The sequence below is a fragment of the Pseudorca crassidens genome, chromosome 9, assembly GCF_039906515.1.
Source record: "Pseudorca crassidens isolate mPseCra1 chromosome 9, mPseCra1.hap1, whole genome shotgun sequence".
Lineage (NCBI taxonomy): Eukaryota > Metazoa > Chordata > Mammalia > Artiodactyla > Delphinidae > Pseudorca > Pseudorca crassidens.
In genome coordinates, this window is record NC_090304.1 from 908428 (window position 1) to 924564 (window position 16137).

Below are 16137 nucleotides of genomic sequence, written 5' to 3' on the forward strand. Positions count from 1 at the left end.
GCCTGTGTTCTGCAACAAGAGAAGCCATCGCAATGAGAAGCCCGTGCACCTCAACGAACAGTAGCCTTCACTCGCCGCAACTGGAGAAAGCCCAAGTGCAGCTACGAAGACTCAGGGCAGTCAAAAATCAATCAATAAATAAAAATTTTTAAAAATAAAAAAAGAATTGCAAAATCCACTCAGGGGTCACTCTGGTCCTGCACGGCATACCCCGAGAGCAGGCGGGAAGGAGGGACACCGAACCTGGCGCCAGACCCCCTCTTCAGAGCCCCCACTGGGCAGGGTTTGGGGGTCTTTGGAGTTGTGAGCACAAAGCTGTCAGCCTCCCAGCTGGCAGAGCTGGTGCCAAGGGGCCCCAGCACCTAGGTTGAAAGCTGGCTTCTTTAAATGGGCCCAGCCGCAGGAAGATTTAGAATGAGGCACAGGAAGGTTTAAGAGAATCTGAACCGGAGTGTTAGCATTTACAGATGAGGCGAAACTTGAACACGTTTGGCAGTGCGTGTTCCTGGAACATTTGAGGCAACTTGGGGTTCACCATTTTAGATATTTAATCTATCGAGTGCATGAGTTCTTGAAGCACCCGAGATTTTGTTGTCAGTTCAGACAAGCTAGAGCACATAAATGGAAGTGAAAGACACTTAATTTATCAGCTCAGTGTGAAGTGCTGCAAATGCTTGAGATTGTTGATGGCACAGAATATTATGCAGAGGCCCCTTAAAAACAACCGTAAAACCTGCTAGGCTCGTGAAGGGCATAAGGGCTTGTAAAACGGAACTTAGCAGGTTAAAAAATTAGGTTTTGAAATTATAACTTTAATAAGTCGAATCCTAATTATTTAAATTTAATGTAAATCTGAGTATAAACTCCTTGCTCAGGCCCGAAACCCTAACCCTCAGCCCCCATCCCTGGCCCTTCCTCAGGCCCTGGCAGCCTGAGGAGCTGCCTGCCCTGCCAGGTCCACGCTCTGCGCTGCGAGCCCAGGTCTGGCCCACGCTTGCTCCATCCTCCTCCTTGCCCCCCGCCTGTCGCAGTGGGCACCAGAGGACACGCAAGGGCAGATACAGGCCCCGTGGAGGGGCCTTCAGAGGCAAGCTCTCCTGCTGCCACTGGGCCCCTCCCCCATGTTCTGGGGACACCTGCAGGGCCAGAGCACCCCACTTCGGGGCCACCCGGCCAGCCGAGGATCCCCAGTCTGAGGCTGCCTCTCCAGGAGGGCCTGGATGGCATCTCTGTCTTACTATGGGGAGCCCAGTACCTGGACGACACCCCAAGAGCACTCATACTTCGTTGCTGGAGGTGCCCGGTGGCCGTGGGGCTTCTGGGGTCAGGCCTGTGTCTTCCCTGGGGTGGCCAGTGCTCCCGGGTAGGGCGAGGATGGGGTCCCTGGCCCCGTGGGCAGCCCTGAGCCTCTCTTCATTTGCCAAGTCAGCACAAGGTAAGTTGTTTTCCTGGCAGGGGCCACCCGTGACTTGTCCTATTTTAATGGGGAAGGCTTGGCCGGGGGTCACGCCAAGGGCAGGGCCCAAGCCACTATCACTGTCCTATCACTCCTGGGCCAAGAAACATTCAGCTTTGAGGCCGGAGGGCCAGGAAGAGGGACGCATGCAAGGATTTCCTGCTGCCGAGCCCTTCTCCAGCTCATGGATGGAGACACCCTCCCTTGGTGCTGGGATAAGCAAAGTCCAGAGCAAGAAGGGAGAGGGAGTAGGGCGTGTCATGTGCAGCGGAAGCTTCCAGATATGGCTCCAGAGCCAGCACAGCAGATCTGCTGTGTCCCACCCCCACCAGCCCATCTGGCCAGGACCGGGGTGACTGCTGTGACTTGGGCATCTTGTGCTGTCTGGCATGTAGGTGTCCACTCAGTGGCCGGGCAGGTGCTAAGCCCTGAGGTAGGCTTCTGCGATGGGCAAGTGGCCGTGCACAGGGTTGTGTGCTCTGTGGTGTCAGTCATGGGTTTTAATGCTTCTCGTCATCCCACAACCCACGTGAAAATACCCCATAATGAAGGGGAGGGGTGGTATGTGTGTCAACGAAGCCAAATGGGCAGCATTTCTTGGTGGCTGTCATGGGGCACGTGGAGTGGTGGACCCTGGGAGGCTGTCCACGTCCCTGCCACAGCATCTGTGATGGTGACCTTTTTTGGAAATAGAGTCTCTGCGGATGTGACTTAGGATCTCGGGAGGAGTTCATCTTGGATTTAGGGTGAGACCTCAGTCCAATGACTGGGATCCTTATAAGAGGAGAGAGAGGAAGCTCCAACATACAGGCGCAGGGGAGAAGGCCACGGGCTGAGTGGTCCCGCAGCCACCAGAAGCTAGACGAGGCGGGAAATGGAGTCCCCCTCAGAGCCTCCAGGGGCACCAACCCTGCACACATCTTGATCTTGGACTTCCGGCCTCTAGAACCGGGAGAGAATCCATTTCTGCTGTTCCTAAACCATCAGCTTCGTGGTTATCTCTTATAGCAGCTGCAGGAAACTACTCTAGTGGTGCTCAAAGGCCTGAACTGGTATTTTTAGGTATGTTTTCTTTCCTAAAGTTGTTTTCCTCAGGCTAATCTTAAAATTGGGTTATATTCCATCAGCCCACCCTGGCTGGGCCCTTAGAGGAAGGAGCTGCAGTGGGTGAGCGTCGGCCTGAGATGCCACGAAACACCCTGCGATCTGAGGCCCATTCAGGCTGGCTGGCTGGCTGCCAGCATGGCTGATCCGGCCTTTAAGGTCAAGGGGTGCATTTTTCAACAGGTACCTTAGGGAGACCGGAGGCCATGGTTCCCTGCTCTGGGGGTGAGCAGGATGCCTGAACTGGCAGCGTCCTGGGGGGATGCCCCACCCCTCCCGGGTTGGCGTCATCAGCTGCGTTGCTCCTGAGGCTGATGATTGACAGTGCTCGTAGGGCCCCTGCAAGCCCAAGGGGAACGGACGTGAAGTGGTCTTGATGACAAGCCACAGGACAGGATGGTGGGGGGCATCCCGACCTGTCCTAGGCCCCTAGAGCACCAGAAACCCCTCGGGCATGGGAATAGGCGTCAATCAGTACCTAGGTTCGGCCGGTGTAGCAGAGGCCCCAGCCACTGTGGCACAAGCACGGGCAGCTTGCGAGCTGGCGCAGTGCAGGGTGTGGTCCAAAATGGAGCTCCAGCCATCAGAGCCGTGCTCCAAGTAGGAAGGACGGAAAAGGAGGGGCGAGGATTCAAAATCATGTCACCAAACGTGTGTTTTGGGTTGAATTGTGTCCCCTGAAAGTTCACATGTTGAACTCCTCAGAGTGGGACCTTACTTGGGGTCGCTGCAGATGTAATTAATTCAGATGAGTTCCTGCTGGGTAAGGTGGGCCCCGGGTCCAACATGACTGGTGTCTTTGTTAAAAGGGGAAATTTGGACACAGAGAGAGATATGCATCGAGGGAAGATGGTGTGAAGAGACACAGGGCAAAGACGGCCGTCTACAAGCCGAGGACAGAGGTCTGGGGGGGGGTGGTCAGATCCTCAGTTACAGCCTCGGAAGGAACCAGCCCTGAGGACACCTTGATCAACAACTTCCAGCCTCCAGAACTGGGAGATAATACATCTCTGAATTCCTTTCTCTACATCATATGCAGGAATTTCTGGCATCTCAACCTTGTTTTAACACAGGGCCACTGAGTCCAGCTTCCAGGCAGTTGGCTGCCCAGGCAGACTCAGCTGACCCAGATCACTGGGTGCCCTGTGGGACTGGTCCACTCTCTCAGAATCCATCCTACACACATTCTGCAGAGTTCGGTCAACAGAAACTCAACTTCCTGCAGTTCTCCTGGCAGCTAAGCCTTTCCAATCCGGGTCTGACTTTTTTTTATTTTAATAAATTTATTTATTTATGTATTTATTTATTTATGTACGTATGTATGTATTTTTGGCTGCGTTGGGTCTTCGTTGCTGTGCGCAGGGGTTACTCTTTGACTCTTTGTTGCAGTGTGTGGGCTTCTCATTGCGGTGGCTTCTTTTGTTGCGGAGCACGGGCTTTAGGCATGCAGGCTTCAGTAGTTGTGGCACGTAGGCTCAGTAGTTGTGGCACACAAGCTTAGTTGCTCTGTGGCATGTGGGATCTTCCCAGACCAGGGCTTGAACCCATGTCACCTGCATTGGCAGGTGGATTCTTAACCATGGTGCCACCAGGGAAGTCCCTGGGTTTGACTTTGTGTTGGGACTTGACTCTCCCAGGTCGTAAGGGATGGAGCCGGGCCAGGGAGCTTTGCGGGGAGCTGACTTTTCTCTTACAAAGTAACCCCTTCAAGGGATGTCATGACATGGTCTTCAAGTATGGGGACAACTTTGCCCAGAGAGGGGAAAGGGGCTGTGAAGGGTGATGGGGGCTCCTGGAAAGTAGGGGTTGGGGTCCCCTGGTCTGCCATATTCCCCCTACCCCCCTTCTCTGGGCCCCACCAGTGTGCCAGCTTTTACTGAGCGCAGCGGGGGAGGCCATAGATTCACCTTCTGTGTCTCTCTTTTTTTAAAATTTATTTATTTATTTACTTGTTTATTTTTGGTTGTGTTGGGTCTTTGTTGCAGTGTGTAGGCTTCTCATTGTGGTGGCTTCTCTTGTTGCAGAGCACGGGTTCTAGGTGCATGGGCTTCAGTAGTTGCAGCACACGGGCTCAGTAGTTATGGCTCATGAGCTTAGTTGCTCTGCGGCATGTGGGATCTTCCCGGACCAGGGCTCGAACCCATGTGCCCTGCATTGGCAGGTGGATTCTTAACCACTGTGCCATCTGTGTCTCTTTTGTAACAATCCGAATCTGCCGTGTGTGGCTCTGGGCTCAGTTTTATGGCTGCGAGAGAGGAGACCCGCTGTCATAGGCAGGTTCCCACCTCCCTAAGGTGAGCGGTCAGGGGCTTGAGCCCATCCCTGTCCGCTAGGTGGTTGGGCTTCCTTCGAAGTCCCCACCCACCACAGAGTTCATATCATTGGCATATCATTCCTGGTCAACACAGGTAGCCACTGGGGCCCCAGGACGCCACATCCTGTCCCTGAACACGCATGGCTGCTCAGGGCCTCTAGCCACGCCTGGACCAGGCTGCCAACCCCAATTTTCTGGAAGGTTATTGTCTGCAACGCACTCCAGAGATTATGGGAAGGAAACTGGGTCACTCATAAAACTGACAGGCCCCGGTACAAGTGGAGACACAGCCAGCTAACGCCACAGGAGCCCCCTGGACACCATGGCTCTGGGCTCTGGGCTCCCTGGCTTTCATTTCTTCTCCTTTACAATGCAAGTGTTGGGGCCCTCCCCTCCCGCTAGACACGGAAGGAGAGCCTGGGAACCAGCAATGGCTACAATGGGACACATGTCCAGTTCACACAACCCAAGAAACGAAGCACTGCATGCTGCCGAAAGTGACCTGTCCCTCGCTGAGAAGTGACCGTGGTCAGGGAGAGCCGCATCGACTCAGGCCCGAAGCCTGACGACTAAGTGATCTGCAGGGCGGTGAAGGCGGGGCAGGAGGCAGGAGGCTGGGGGCTTTCGCACAGCCAGCTGTGTGTCTCATCAGGCTCTGGGACCACCCCACAACATACACACACGCTGGTGGGAAGCAATCCCAGGAGGCTTGGGAAGTCCAGGGTCAGCAGTGAGAGGGGGTGGGATGCCTGCCCATCTCCAAGCCCCTCCTCCCAGAAGCCCCTGCACCCTGGGCTGAGCTTGCCCTCTGTCCATGCCCTGCATGAGCCCCTGCAGCCTCTCTGCATTGCCCCGCCCTGTGAGTGGCTGCCAGGGGTGGGTCACAGTCTCGTCCTCTGAGTCCCCTGGCCTGGCTGTGGTAGATAATCTCCCGGCCTGGGGAAGCAGGCCCTAGGGCTCTCTCCCTCAGGAAGCCCTCTGCTGGCCAGCCCTTCGGAGGGTCTTGGAAGGTGGTGAAATTTCCGCCTTATAAGGATTCGGGTCTCCATGGCTTCTGGCTCCCCCCAGGGGTCCCAAAGGACCAGAGCCTGGGGGCTTCGTCCTCCTGGCCAGGGTCCACCCGGGCCTGGCCTCTCAGCGGGAACTGAGGAAGTGAGCCAGGGTGGGTCTGGGCTGGTTCCAGGTACAGGGCCTGGGTGATCCCAGATGAGGAAGGATCCTCTTCAAAGCCATTCTGCTTCATGAAGGAGAGCTCGGCAGGGCCCCTTGCTCGCCAAACTCCCTGGATTCTGTGCCTGCCTAGGGCCCTGCAGTGTGCCGCAGGTGGGCCGCAGTGGCCGTCCTCACCTCCACCTCCCCAGGCTGCAGAGGTTCGTGGTGCCAACAGTGGCAAAGGGTGTGGTTGGTCAGTGAGGAATCGGATTCAAGACTGGGCCCTGGTCACCTGGTGCTGTCAAGGGATGGCGGTGGAGAGTTTTCTCGGCTCGCCCTCTGTAAAGAAAGGCGCTGGCTCTGCACAGCCCAGGTGATGTGCCGCAGGCCCCCAGAGCTCTGATGGAGACTGGTCCCCCAAGGCCGGCAGCTGCCCCAGGACCTCGGCTGGGCAGGGCGGTGAGAGGTCTGGGGGGAGGGTCCGGGCGGTGGGGTCAGGGCGGCCGTGCGTCCCGGTCAGGGGTCGGGCGCTGAGGTCTCTGGTGGGAGTCAGGGTACTGGGGATCCGGCTCGGTGGAGCCTGGTGGGCGGGATCGGGGGGTCGGTGGCCCCGGGCAAGAGAACCCGCAACTCCCAGCGCAGCCCCACCCGCGGCGTCGGTCTTCTGGGCCGCCCCGCGCCTGCCTTTACGGGCCCGCCACCGACGTGCTCGCCCCCGCGCTGCGGCCGCCATCTGTGGCCGCGCGAGCGAGCGTGCGCGTGCGTGGGGCTGCGAGCGTGCGTGCGTGCGCGCGCGCGGCGGCGGCCCCGAAAGCGGCGCTGCAGCCTGGGGCGGCTCGGCTGAGGCGGCTCCTCCCCGCTCTCGCTCCCGCTCCCGCTCCCGCGGCCCGCGGCTCGCTCCTGCTCCGGGCCCGCCTGCCCAGGCCGCTCCCCGGGCCCGAAGATGCCGGCCGTGTCGAAGGGGGACGGGATGCGGGGCCTGGCGGTCTTCATCTCGGACATCCGCAACTGTGAGTGGCGGGGAGCGGACCCGGCCTGCGTGGGGTGGGGGCGCAGGCCGGGGTGAAGGGCTGGCCGGCGGGGGCCTTCGGGGGCTAGGGTCCGGGGCGCGGCCCTGGCGGGCGGGGGTCCGGGGGTTGAGGGCTGGGGTCCGGGGCGCGGACCTGGCGGGCGGGAGTTCGGGGGTTGGGGGCTGGGGTCCGGGGCGCAGACCTGGCTGGCGGGGGTCCTGCGGTTGGGGGCTGGGGTCGGGGGCGCGGACCTGGCGGGCGGGGGTCCGGGGGTTGGGGGCTGGGGTCCGGGGCGCGGACCTGGCGGGCGGGGGGTGGGTGGGGAGCGAGATGAGGACTTGTCGTGGGGGCGGGGTCAGGGGTGCGGGGTCAGGGGTGCGGGGGTGAGGGCGGCGTTCCGCAGCCGCGCCGGGTCTGTGGCACCGCTGAGGGGCTTCTGGCGAAGGCGCCCCTCCCCAGCATGATGTCATCTCGAGCAGTCGGCCCGTCTTTCTAGCAATGGAGCATTTAACCCAGCGGTTTCCAAAACAGCGTGGCTTTTCCCTGGGAGTGGGACTAGCGAAACCCGCGTCTTGCCGGGGAAGCAGCTCCTTGACCTGGGTTCTGGCGGCTTATTAGGCCCTGATTAAAATGACTCGTTCCCGAGGGAATCTGGACACCGGGCGGTGGGGGGTTGGGATGGCTTAGGGGAACTGCTGCTCTGCTCGCTGTCTTCCATCAGGGACAGGGTTCTTAGCGACATGTGTCCCCTCGGAGTGGAAAAATCCACCCCAAAAAGTGCAACGGCCGGGGGGCCGGTGGGTGTACTGTTGGTCCACCGATACATTTGACTTTGGTGCGCAGAAACTCCTGTTGCTTTTCAGGTAGCTGTCCCCTTTATCTAATTAAAAAAATAGACACAAAGCCAGCTTCCTGTCTGGTTTTATTTCTTGTTTGTTATCCACCAGACGTTTGTGGATTTCAACACCTGAGGTTTCGGTGTATTTTAAAGAATGCTTGTGACTTGATCTACTGGTAAATGCTGTTGTCCTGAACCCTCCCTTGATCCCGTCATCTCCTTAGACTGGGATGGAGGACCCAGACTGTGGAAGGTTAGATTTTCTGTCCCTTCCCTTTCTCTGCAAGAAATCGGTGTGGAAACACACCCTGAGGTCTGTGCTGTTACAAGTCGGGCAGTATCCTTTCTCTCTTTCTTTGCTGTGTAATGTGATTTCATAGACAGTAATATTTGTAATCGTAATGCGTCTTGGAAAGCTAAGTGTGGATGTGCTACTGCTTCAGGAGACCCCTTGGGCCAAAGCTTAGCCGCCTTAAATTAGCCATCACATCTGTCCTTCCATTATGGAAGAAAATTGCACTGGGCAGGTCATTGAGATTGAAACTCATTTTCTTGGACAAGTGATCATCTACAAACTAGATGTGTTCTGTGCTGGGTCTGCCGCATAGTGGAGACTTGGCTGTTGACTGAGTGTAGACAGACTCTCCACCCCGCACGGTGGCGTTTGGGGCCGATCACTTGTGCGGTGCTGTCCTGTGCTCTGCAGCACCCCTGGTCTCTACTGCCTAAACGCTGCAGTTGTGACAACCAAAAATGTTTCCAGCTGTTACCCTGCAGGGCACAACCCAGCCTGAGCCCTTGGTGTAGGCCCATGAATAAGATAGTGTCTTCCTTGATGGAGCTTCTGCAAGAAGAAGATGCGCCTAATCCCTTGGAGGGCGTGGGGGGGGGCAGCTGTTTAACACGGCCCCTCCTCACAGCCAGCTTTCCTCGCCGTCCTGTTACCCCCTCATCAGCTGCGGCGCTGTCCTCTCCCCTCAGAGCAGCGTCAGCAGCTCGTGGCCCTGTGGCCTGCCCCGCCCCCCGCAGTGGAAGCCCCACGGGGTGGGGGCCACGTCTGTCTGGCCCACCACATCACTCCTCCTGGCCGGCAGTGTGGCGTGAGACGACACCCAGTGGATGAGGAGACAGCGCCCAGCTGGGGCCTGCTCTGGCTGAAGGGCATCGCGGGCCGAGGCCGGTGGGTGTGCCCACGGCAGGGAGGAGGAGCAGGTCTGGCTGGAGGTGGGATCGGACAGCGAGCCCTGGTGGGAGCTGCCCCGAGCCGAGCCCTTAGTAGCGGGGAGAGGGGTCCCTGCTGCCCCCCGCCCGGCCGGCTCTGCTTCCCTGTTGTGAGGGTGAGCCAGGTGGCCGGGTTCTGTGGGGAGAGGGCAGCCGGGGCCCTGGCCACAGAGCTCGGTCTCCTCCACTGACACGGACGGGTGGGTTTGGAGCTGAAGTATCACTGAAGCGTTTCAGCTCTAAAATCGCAGCTCCGTTTTCCCTTTCCGCACAACGTAGTCTCTTAAATGTCCCCCTTAGCAGCGAGCTCTGCCTCGGGTTGTGCCTCACTTTGGTATCCGCTGCGGTGGACGGGCTTGGAGGGCTGGCCTCTTTGCGCTGGTGGCAGTGATCGTGCCCCAGGATTTGAGAGGTGCCCGTGTCCTCGTGTTCCGTGGAGCTTTGTGGCTCAGGTAGAGAACCAATTCAGTGCCCCCAAAATTAACTTGGGGACTTCCCTGGTGGCACAGTGGTTAAGAACCCGCCTGCCAATGCAGGAGACACGGGTTCAGGCCCTGGTCCGGGAAGATCCCACATGCCGCGGAGCAGCTAAGCCCATGAGCCACAACTACTGAGCCTGCGCTCTAGAGCCCGCGAGCCACAACTACCGAAGCCCGCACGCCTAGAGCCCGCGCTCCGCAACAAGAGGAGCCGCCACAGTGAGAAGCCCGCGCATGGCAACAAAGAGTAGCCTCCGCTCACCGCAACTAGAGAAAGCCCGCGCGCAGCAACGAAGACCCAACGCACCCCCCCAATAAAAATTAAGGTTCATTTTACTCTTGTCTGTACATTTAAAAAATGCTGACTTTTTGAAAAAATTGCTCTTCTTGCATATTTTCTTTTGCACTCTTCTGCATAATTTACATTCCTTAGAAACCGATTTAGGAAGTATGTGACGAGGCTCCTGGGAGGGACGGACCACCAGGCTGGGGGAGGAAGGAAGGCTTTGGTCTGGTTGAGTGTTTCTGCCAAGGCTGGTGGTTGCTGCTTCTAGGAAATACCTGTGTATTCTTCCCTGTGTTTCCCTTCTGGCTCTTCTGGAGGGGTGGGGGTGGGTCACTGCTTCTCTTACGAGACGTTGAAATGTCCTGGTGATAAGTGTTCTCATGCCACATACTCAGCATTACTTTTCTTTCCTCTTAAAATGATTTTCACTCTTTTTTTTGGCACCGACACGTGTCAGGATTTTGTAGTTGCGGAATTATTGGAAAGGCTGTCTTTGTGGGATTAAAAGGCATTTCTGAGCTTTAAAAAAATCTAATAGACCCGAGGGTAAGATTCAGGAGTGCCGTGGGAAAAGGCGTTTTGCGTTACTGTGACCAGAGAGAGGGATTCTGGCGGGAGCTCTGAGCAGGAGGGGCTCTGTGTTCCTTGAATGTCACTTGCAGGTTCTTGGGCACAAGGCCGGCCTCCCAGAGCTCAGATTTCAAAACTTCTAAGCCGCCAAGGATGGAAAGTCTTTTTGTGAGTCTGTGGCAGACTTGTCTGGCGCTGTGCTGCCACGAAGCTGTGTGGTCCCTTCCCTGTGAGCTGGCCTCCGGGACGCCCTGGGGGCCCACGGTCACATGCTGTACTTCCTCCAAAAAGCTGAGCGGTTCTGAGTTCCGGGACAAGGTGGGCCTCAGGTTTTGGATAATGGGTGGCATCTGGGCTTGTTGTGGAAATGCTGCTGGGGTTCTGAGAAATGGAGCACGCAGCCCTGGTCTCCTGAGGTGCTTGCAGACAGACAGACAGACAGGGTGGGAGGTGAGTTCCCACCAGCATGTCCGTGTGTATCGAGCACCTCCTGTGCTCAGGACTCCTGCGACAGGCACGCACCCCTCCCATCCTGCCCCTCCCTCTGGTCAGCACGGGCGTTGGACACGGACGCCGCATTGGGAGCTACAATGTCCATGCCTTCTGTCAGCCTCTGGCGGCTGCAGCGCGGAGTAAGTTAAATGACTTCGCTGACAGCTCAGCACGGTAAACGGGATGATACTCGCTGCAAAACAGAAATGAGCAATTTCCACTAGGCCACGTGATGCCTAAAATGTTGGATTACAAAACTGTATTTACTGATTTTGGCGTTTTCCCTCTTCAGAATCTTCCTGACTTTGGTATGAAGGTTGACACGTTGAAACGTGTCATTTTATTAGGAGGAGAATTGCAGGATAGGTTCCAGTGGCCATTCCCTCGTGGGGGTGGGAGCTGAGGCTGTGTGAGAAGATAAGCTCCTGCCCTCTGTGCTGGGGAGAGGGTTGTAAGGGTTCAGCCAAGGTGCGTTGAATAAAGACCTTGTGAGGAGGAAGCGGCCCTGTTTTAAAGCGGTGCCTTGGAGACCGACTTGGGAAGAGGACCTAGAAGGGTATGGGGATGGCGCTGTGGGGTGCCAGCAGGGGAGAGGCGAGGCCCAGCCCAGCCCCAGGCGCTGTCACTGCCCACTGGGCACAGCCTCTGCGCAGCACTGTCGGCAGCGGAGGAGGGCCAGGGCTCGTGACCACCTAGATGAGAGCGAGGGAAGCGGGGCCACCGAGGCTTCTGTGGGAGGCGCCAGCGGGGACGGCGGGAGACACTCAGCTGTGGGGTGGGCCCGTGGTCTGGCCCTTGCAGTTTGTGTGAGTCGGGGTGCGACGGATTTAAGGAGGGCAGTGATGCACCTGCAGCTGCCCTGTGCCCAGGAAAGAGAGGAACCCCTATGCAGGGAGGCTGACCCCCTCTTCCCTGGCGCGGCTCTGGCCCCGTGTAGCTCCCTTAGCCTCCTGGTACCTCAGGAAACAGGGAGTGGCTGGCTGACTGCTGGATGTGTTCATTAAGGCAGAAACTTCTGGCCAGTGGTTTGGGTCAGATCCTGATTCTGTCCCTTTTTCTTTCCCACTTTTGCAAATTGTGGCCCTAGACAGCCTGGAGTCTTCATTTTGCCCAACATTTAAACCCAGTGAGGGAATGCCCTGGCAGTCCAGTGCTTTCACTGACGAGGGCCCAGATTTGAGCCCTGGTCGGGGAACTAAGATCCTGCAAGCCATGCAGCGCGGCCATAACAAACAAACAGACAAACAAAAAAACCCCAGTGAGACTTGCAGTGGTTTTGCGTTCAGCCCTCTCCTTGTATTCGGGATGTTTCCCGTGTGCGGTTCTTTCCACCTGCCCCCATCTGCAGGATTGCTTAAAAGTGTGGAGACCAGAATCCAAATTGGGTTGCTTGGCTTGTATTTTGCATTGCAAGGTCTGTTTTTTTTCCTTTAAAATCCTTTCTGACAGCAGCAGAAGGGTGACGTGAGGATTAGTTATTTAGTGCACTTAGAGCACCTTGAGCTCCTTAGAGCGGGCAGTGCTGTGGGGATTTGTGTTTTGCTTTTTCCGTGGCCGGCCTGCCTTTGTGTGATGGGGTTGAGAGGGCAGTTATGTGTTTCTGTTGCCGTTTGAACAGCATTGAAAAAGGGCACTATGTTGATGTTGAATAGTTTTTTAAAGCACAGTAGGAAAAACAGAGCAAGAAAATGAGTATTTTGGAATACTTTTGGATTGCATTTATTGCTATTGAAAAATACAGTTCAGTAGCTGTTTTTGGGGGGGAGGGAGTCTTGTACAGTACAACCAGATCAGAACCTTCTTTTGAACCTCACTGTGCCTGTGAGAGCGAGTCTCCTGGGATGGAGCGTGTGCTGACTCGGGCCAGGTGGTCTGCATAAGCCCTCCTTCCCTGGAGCACATTTCTCACAGCCTCAGGGACTTCTGTCAGTTAGCTTGCAGCTTCTGTTCAGTTCATTCCCGGGCTCAAACTGCCGTCGCCTCATTACTTTACTACAGTTTGAGTCGTCCTTGCCTGGAGTAGCACAGCCAGCTTTCCCAGCACTGAGAACGTGGAGGAAGAGGGAGGTGGGAGGGTGATTGTCTGAGGGTCCGTTGGTGCTGAGTCGTTCAGTTCCCGAGGCTTGGCTTTTCGGAGGTTGTCGTCCATGGGGTGGGGCCGTAGGTCCCTTGCGTCTATGGCTTCCTGAACTGTCTTACGGGAAAGCTGGTCACAGAGGGAGGAGATGCTCTCTTGTTGGAGCTGATGTCTGTCTGATGTGCATTCTCAGATGTAGCATTTGCTGTAGATCTAATATAAATCTGCTTTGTAAGTAGCCAAGGAAACACTGTTTTTCATATTATGTTCTTGTTGTTTTGCTATAATTTTGATACAACCCCAAGAGTGAAGGGTGTTTTGAAGGTGTGTATTTCATAATTTATTTCTTTATTTTTCTGGATTCTATTTTTTGACATAATTGTTTAATTCATTCATTCATTTGAGAAATCTTTTGGGTGCCCATTGTGTGCTGGCATTATTCTAGGCACCGGGGATTCAGTGCTTAACCAAATGGACAAAATCCCTGTACTTTCAGAAACTTAAATTCTTGTGAGAGTAGACAGACAGAATAAATGACAAGATGGGTTTTTCTCGTTTACTTTGTCTGTCCGCTCTCACAAGAATGTGCGTTCTAGCCTCCTGTGCCCGTCTCCTCACTTCAGTGACACCTCTGGGCTCCATTTGGGTCCCCTGTCCCTAGGCAGTGAGCCGGGCAGTCGTAAGGCTCCTCTTGTTTGTTTCCTGACTCTCAGTGACCGCTGTTTTCCATAGTCAGTTGTCCAGTGTCTGAAAACTATTGTTTCATATAATTTTGTTCAGGTTTTTAGTTGCCTAAGGTGGGAGGGTAAATCCTATCCCTGTTTCTGGCCAGTAGGTTTTGGGGAGTTAGACAGCCAAGACGAATTCAGAGGCAAGGTCTGAGCTAGAGGTAAGACTACAGCTGCATTGTTTATAGGTGGCTTTTGATACCAGGAGACTGGGAAGCCGACCTGGGAAGCTGACCGAGGGGGTGGAAATATCACAAGCACTTTACCTTTGTTTACACATCTGATCTTCATGATGATACTGTATAGCAGGCACTAAGTTCCTTCCTGTTTCATGGAGGAGGGAGCCGAAGCCCAGGAGCCCAAGGCCCTGTCTCTGGAGTGGTTGAGCGAGGACCCAGACCCAAGCTGCTGGGCTCCAGGTCTTTCTTCTGAACCACAGTGCTGGGCCAGCTCTCCAGGCGGACGGCCAGAGCTCCCGACGTGCCAGCCCTAAGCAGCTGGGCAGCCTGGGCCAGCGAGGAGGGCTGGTCAGGTGGGTCACAGGAGAGGACTGAGCAGGGCTGAGCCCGACGGGGTGGTTTACAAGAGAAGAATTGGGAAATGAGAGTCTCAGCTCTCTTGGAGCTTTGCTGCAAAGAGGTGGTGACGCAGAGGGTAGAGGGCAGGTTGGCCCCTGTTGCTGCCCTGACACTGGAGCATGCTTTTAGCAGCGTTCAGCAGCACCCCTGTAACAGCTCGTGTTCTGCGCATCAGAAGTGGGCACGGCCTGGCACCAGGGTGCTCTGCCTGTCTCCCAGGCTGAAACCAGGGTCCCTTCTGGAGACTGGGTGACGCTGCTTCCGCTCGGTCCCACACGCCTTCTCTCGCGGCCCCTCCCCGGACCCCTCAGGGGAGTCCCTCTCCAGATTTGGATCTCCCTGACCTCTCCCTCCAGGCAGGGAGAGCCTCCGCTCGGAGGGCTCTTGCGAGTAGACTGGGCTGCTTGCATGACCCGGGTCATTCCCCAGCCTTAGTGACATCTGCAGAGTTCCTTTTGCCCTGGAAGGTAGCTCACGGGATCCTAGTATTGGGGTGTGGGTGTCTTTGGGGGGGCATTCTTCCTATCACAGTGGGGTCAGGAACGCTTTTTTAAGATTAATTCATTTGCTCAGCAAATTACTGGGTTCCTGTTTTACACAGTGAGCAAAAAAACCGATAAGAGTGCTCGCATGTGGCTTACGTTCTAGTGAGGTAGACGTTATAAATAAGTATAATGTACGGTGCATCACATACTATATTAAGGGGAAAATAAAGGGAAAAATAAAAGGGGGTTGCAATTCAGATAGGGAAGCTGGGGGTCAGGTGTCCCTGGAGTGCTGGTGGGCAGGTGGGGAGGCCACGGGGGCTGGACTTCAGAGCCGGGGGACGGGGAGAGGTGCATGGTGGGGATCTCGGAGCCTGTTAGGAGAACTCTGTCTTTCACCCTGTGTGACAGGCCGAGCCAGTGCAGGGTGAGCAGAGGCGGGACTTACCTCTGGGGAGAACTCCTGACTGCTGTGTTGAGAAGAGCAGGGGAGACCGGTTAGGAGGCTCTGAACCAGGCAAGAAAGGTGAGGACCTGCTAGGAGGTGGGAGGTAGACCGTGTTTGTTGGCTGATGGGAATGACAAGGGCCAGGGGGAAAGTGGAGGGGCAGAGGTGCAGGGGGAGGTGGTGCTGGTGAGGGAACAGGCGCCCCAGCCACCAGTGATGGGGGAGGGAGGAGGTGTTGGAGGAGAAGCTGTGAGGGGGCCCCTGGGAAGAGCTGACAGGGCCTCCCTGGGCTTCACATGTGAGGCCAGCCCAGCAGAGCTGGGGGGTGTGTCACCAGGCACGCTCAGCTCTCCAGGCTCACCTGCCAGTTGACCATGAATTGGACTCAGCAGGGAGGGGTTTGGCCAGCAAGTGCTTAGATGGAGGAGAAGTGTCGGGGCTTGGTTTACGTGATGGGATTGAGGCTGGTAAGAGGGCGTGAGGACGGGGAGAGGGACAGAGAGAGAGTGGGTCGTAAGTCCTGGGGGCGGGGCAGTGGGGTTCAGAGTTTGCTTACCTGATGTAGTGAGCTGAAAGGACGGGCTGTGGGGTCCCTGCAGTGGAGCGTGGGGAGGGTGACGGTTGGCGCGGTGGCCCTGGCGGGGCCAGATCTTCTGAGGAGCCGAGATCAGGGCTAGTGGGTTTGGGGGTCGTTCATCTTGTAATGGCAGGGAGAGGGCTAGGGTTATAGTAGGTGCTTGGGCAGGTCTTCCGAATGATATTCATTTTTGCTATTTTCTTGTCCTCAATTAAATGTTTAAAAAAATGAAAATCAAGAATGTAGTTTAAGAAGTTAATTATAAAACACTTGACCCTCACCTCATTCCCCCATTCCTAACCTCGGAGTCAGTTATTTTCAT

At 56.2% G+C, this 16137-nt stretch overlaps 1 protein-coding gene across 4 annotated transcripts in view; it reads left to right on the forward strand.

Moving 5' to 3' along the window:
• Window positions 1–6833: 6833 nt before the first annotated feature.
• AP2A2 (adaptor related protein complex 2 subunit alpha 2) overlaps window positions 6834–16137 on the forward strand; it is a 64978-nt gene continuing 55674 nt past the window's right edge. For 3 of the 4 annotated variants that reach the window (XM_067747885.1, XM_067747886.1, XM_067747888.1), the window contains exon 1: window positions 6835–7036. In XM_067747885.1, the coding sequence (XP_067603986.1) occupies window positions 6970–7036 (67 nt within the window). In that variant the 5' untranslated portion in view covers window positions 6835–6969. Of the gene's footprint in view, window positions 7037–16137 lie in introns of all 4 variants that reach the window. The other variant, XR_010945872.1, reaches the window with a different exon arrangement.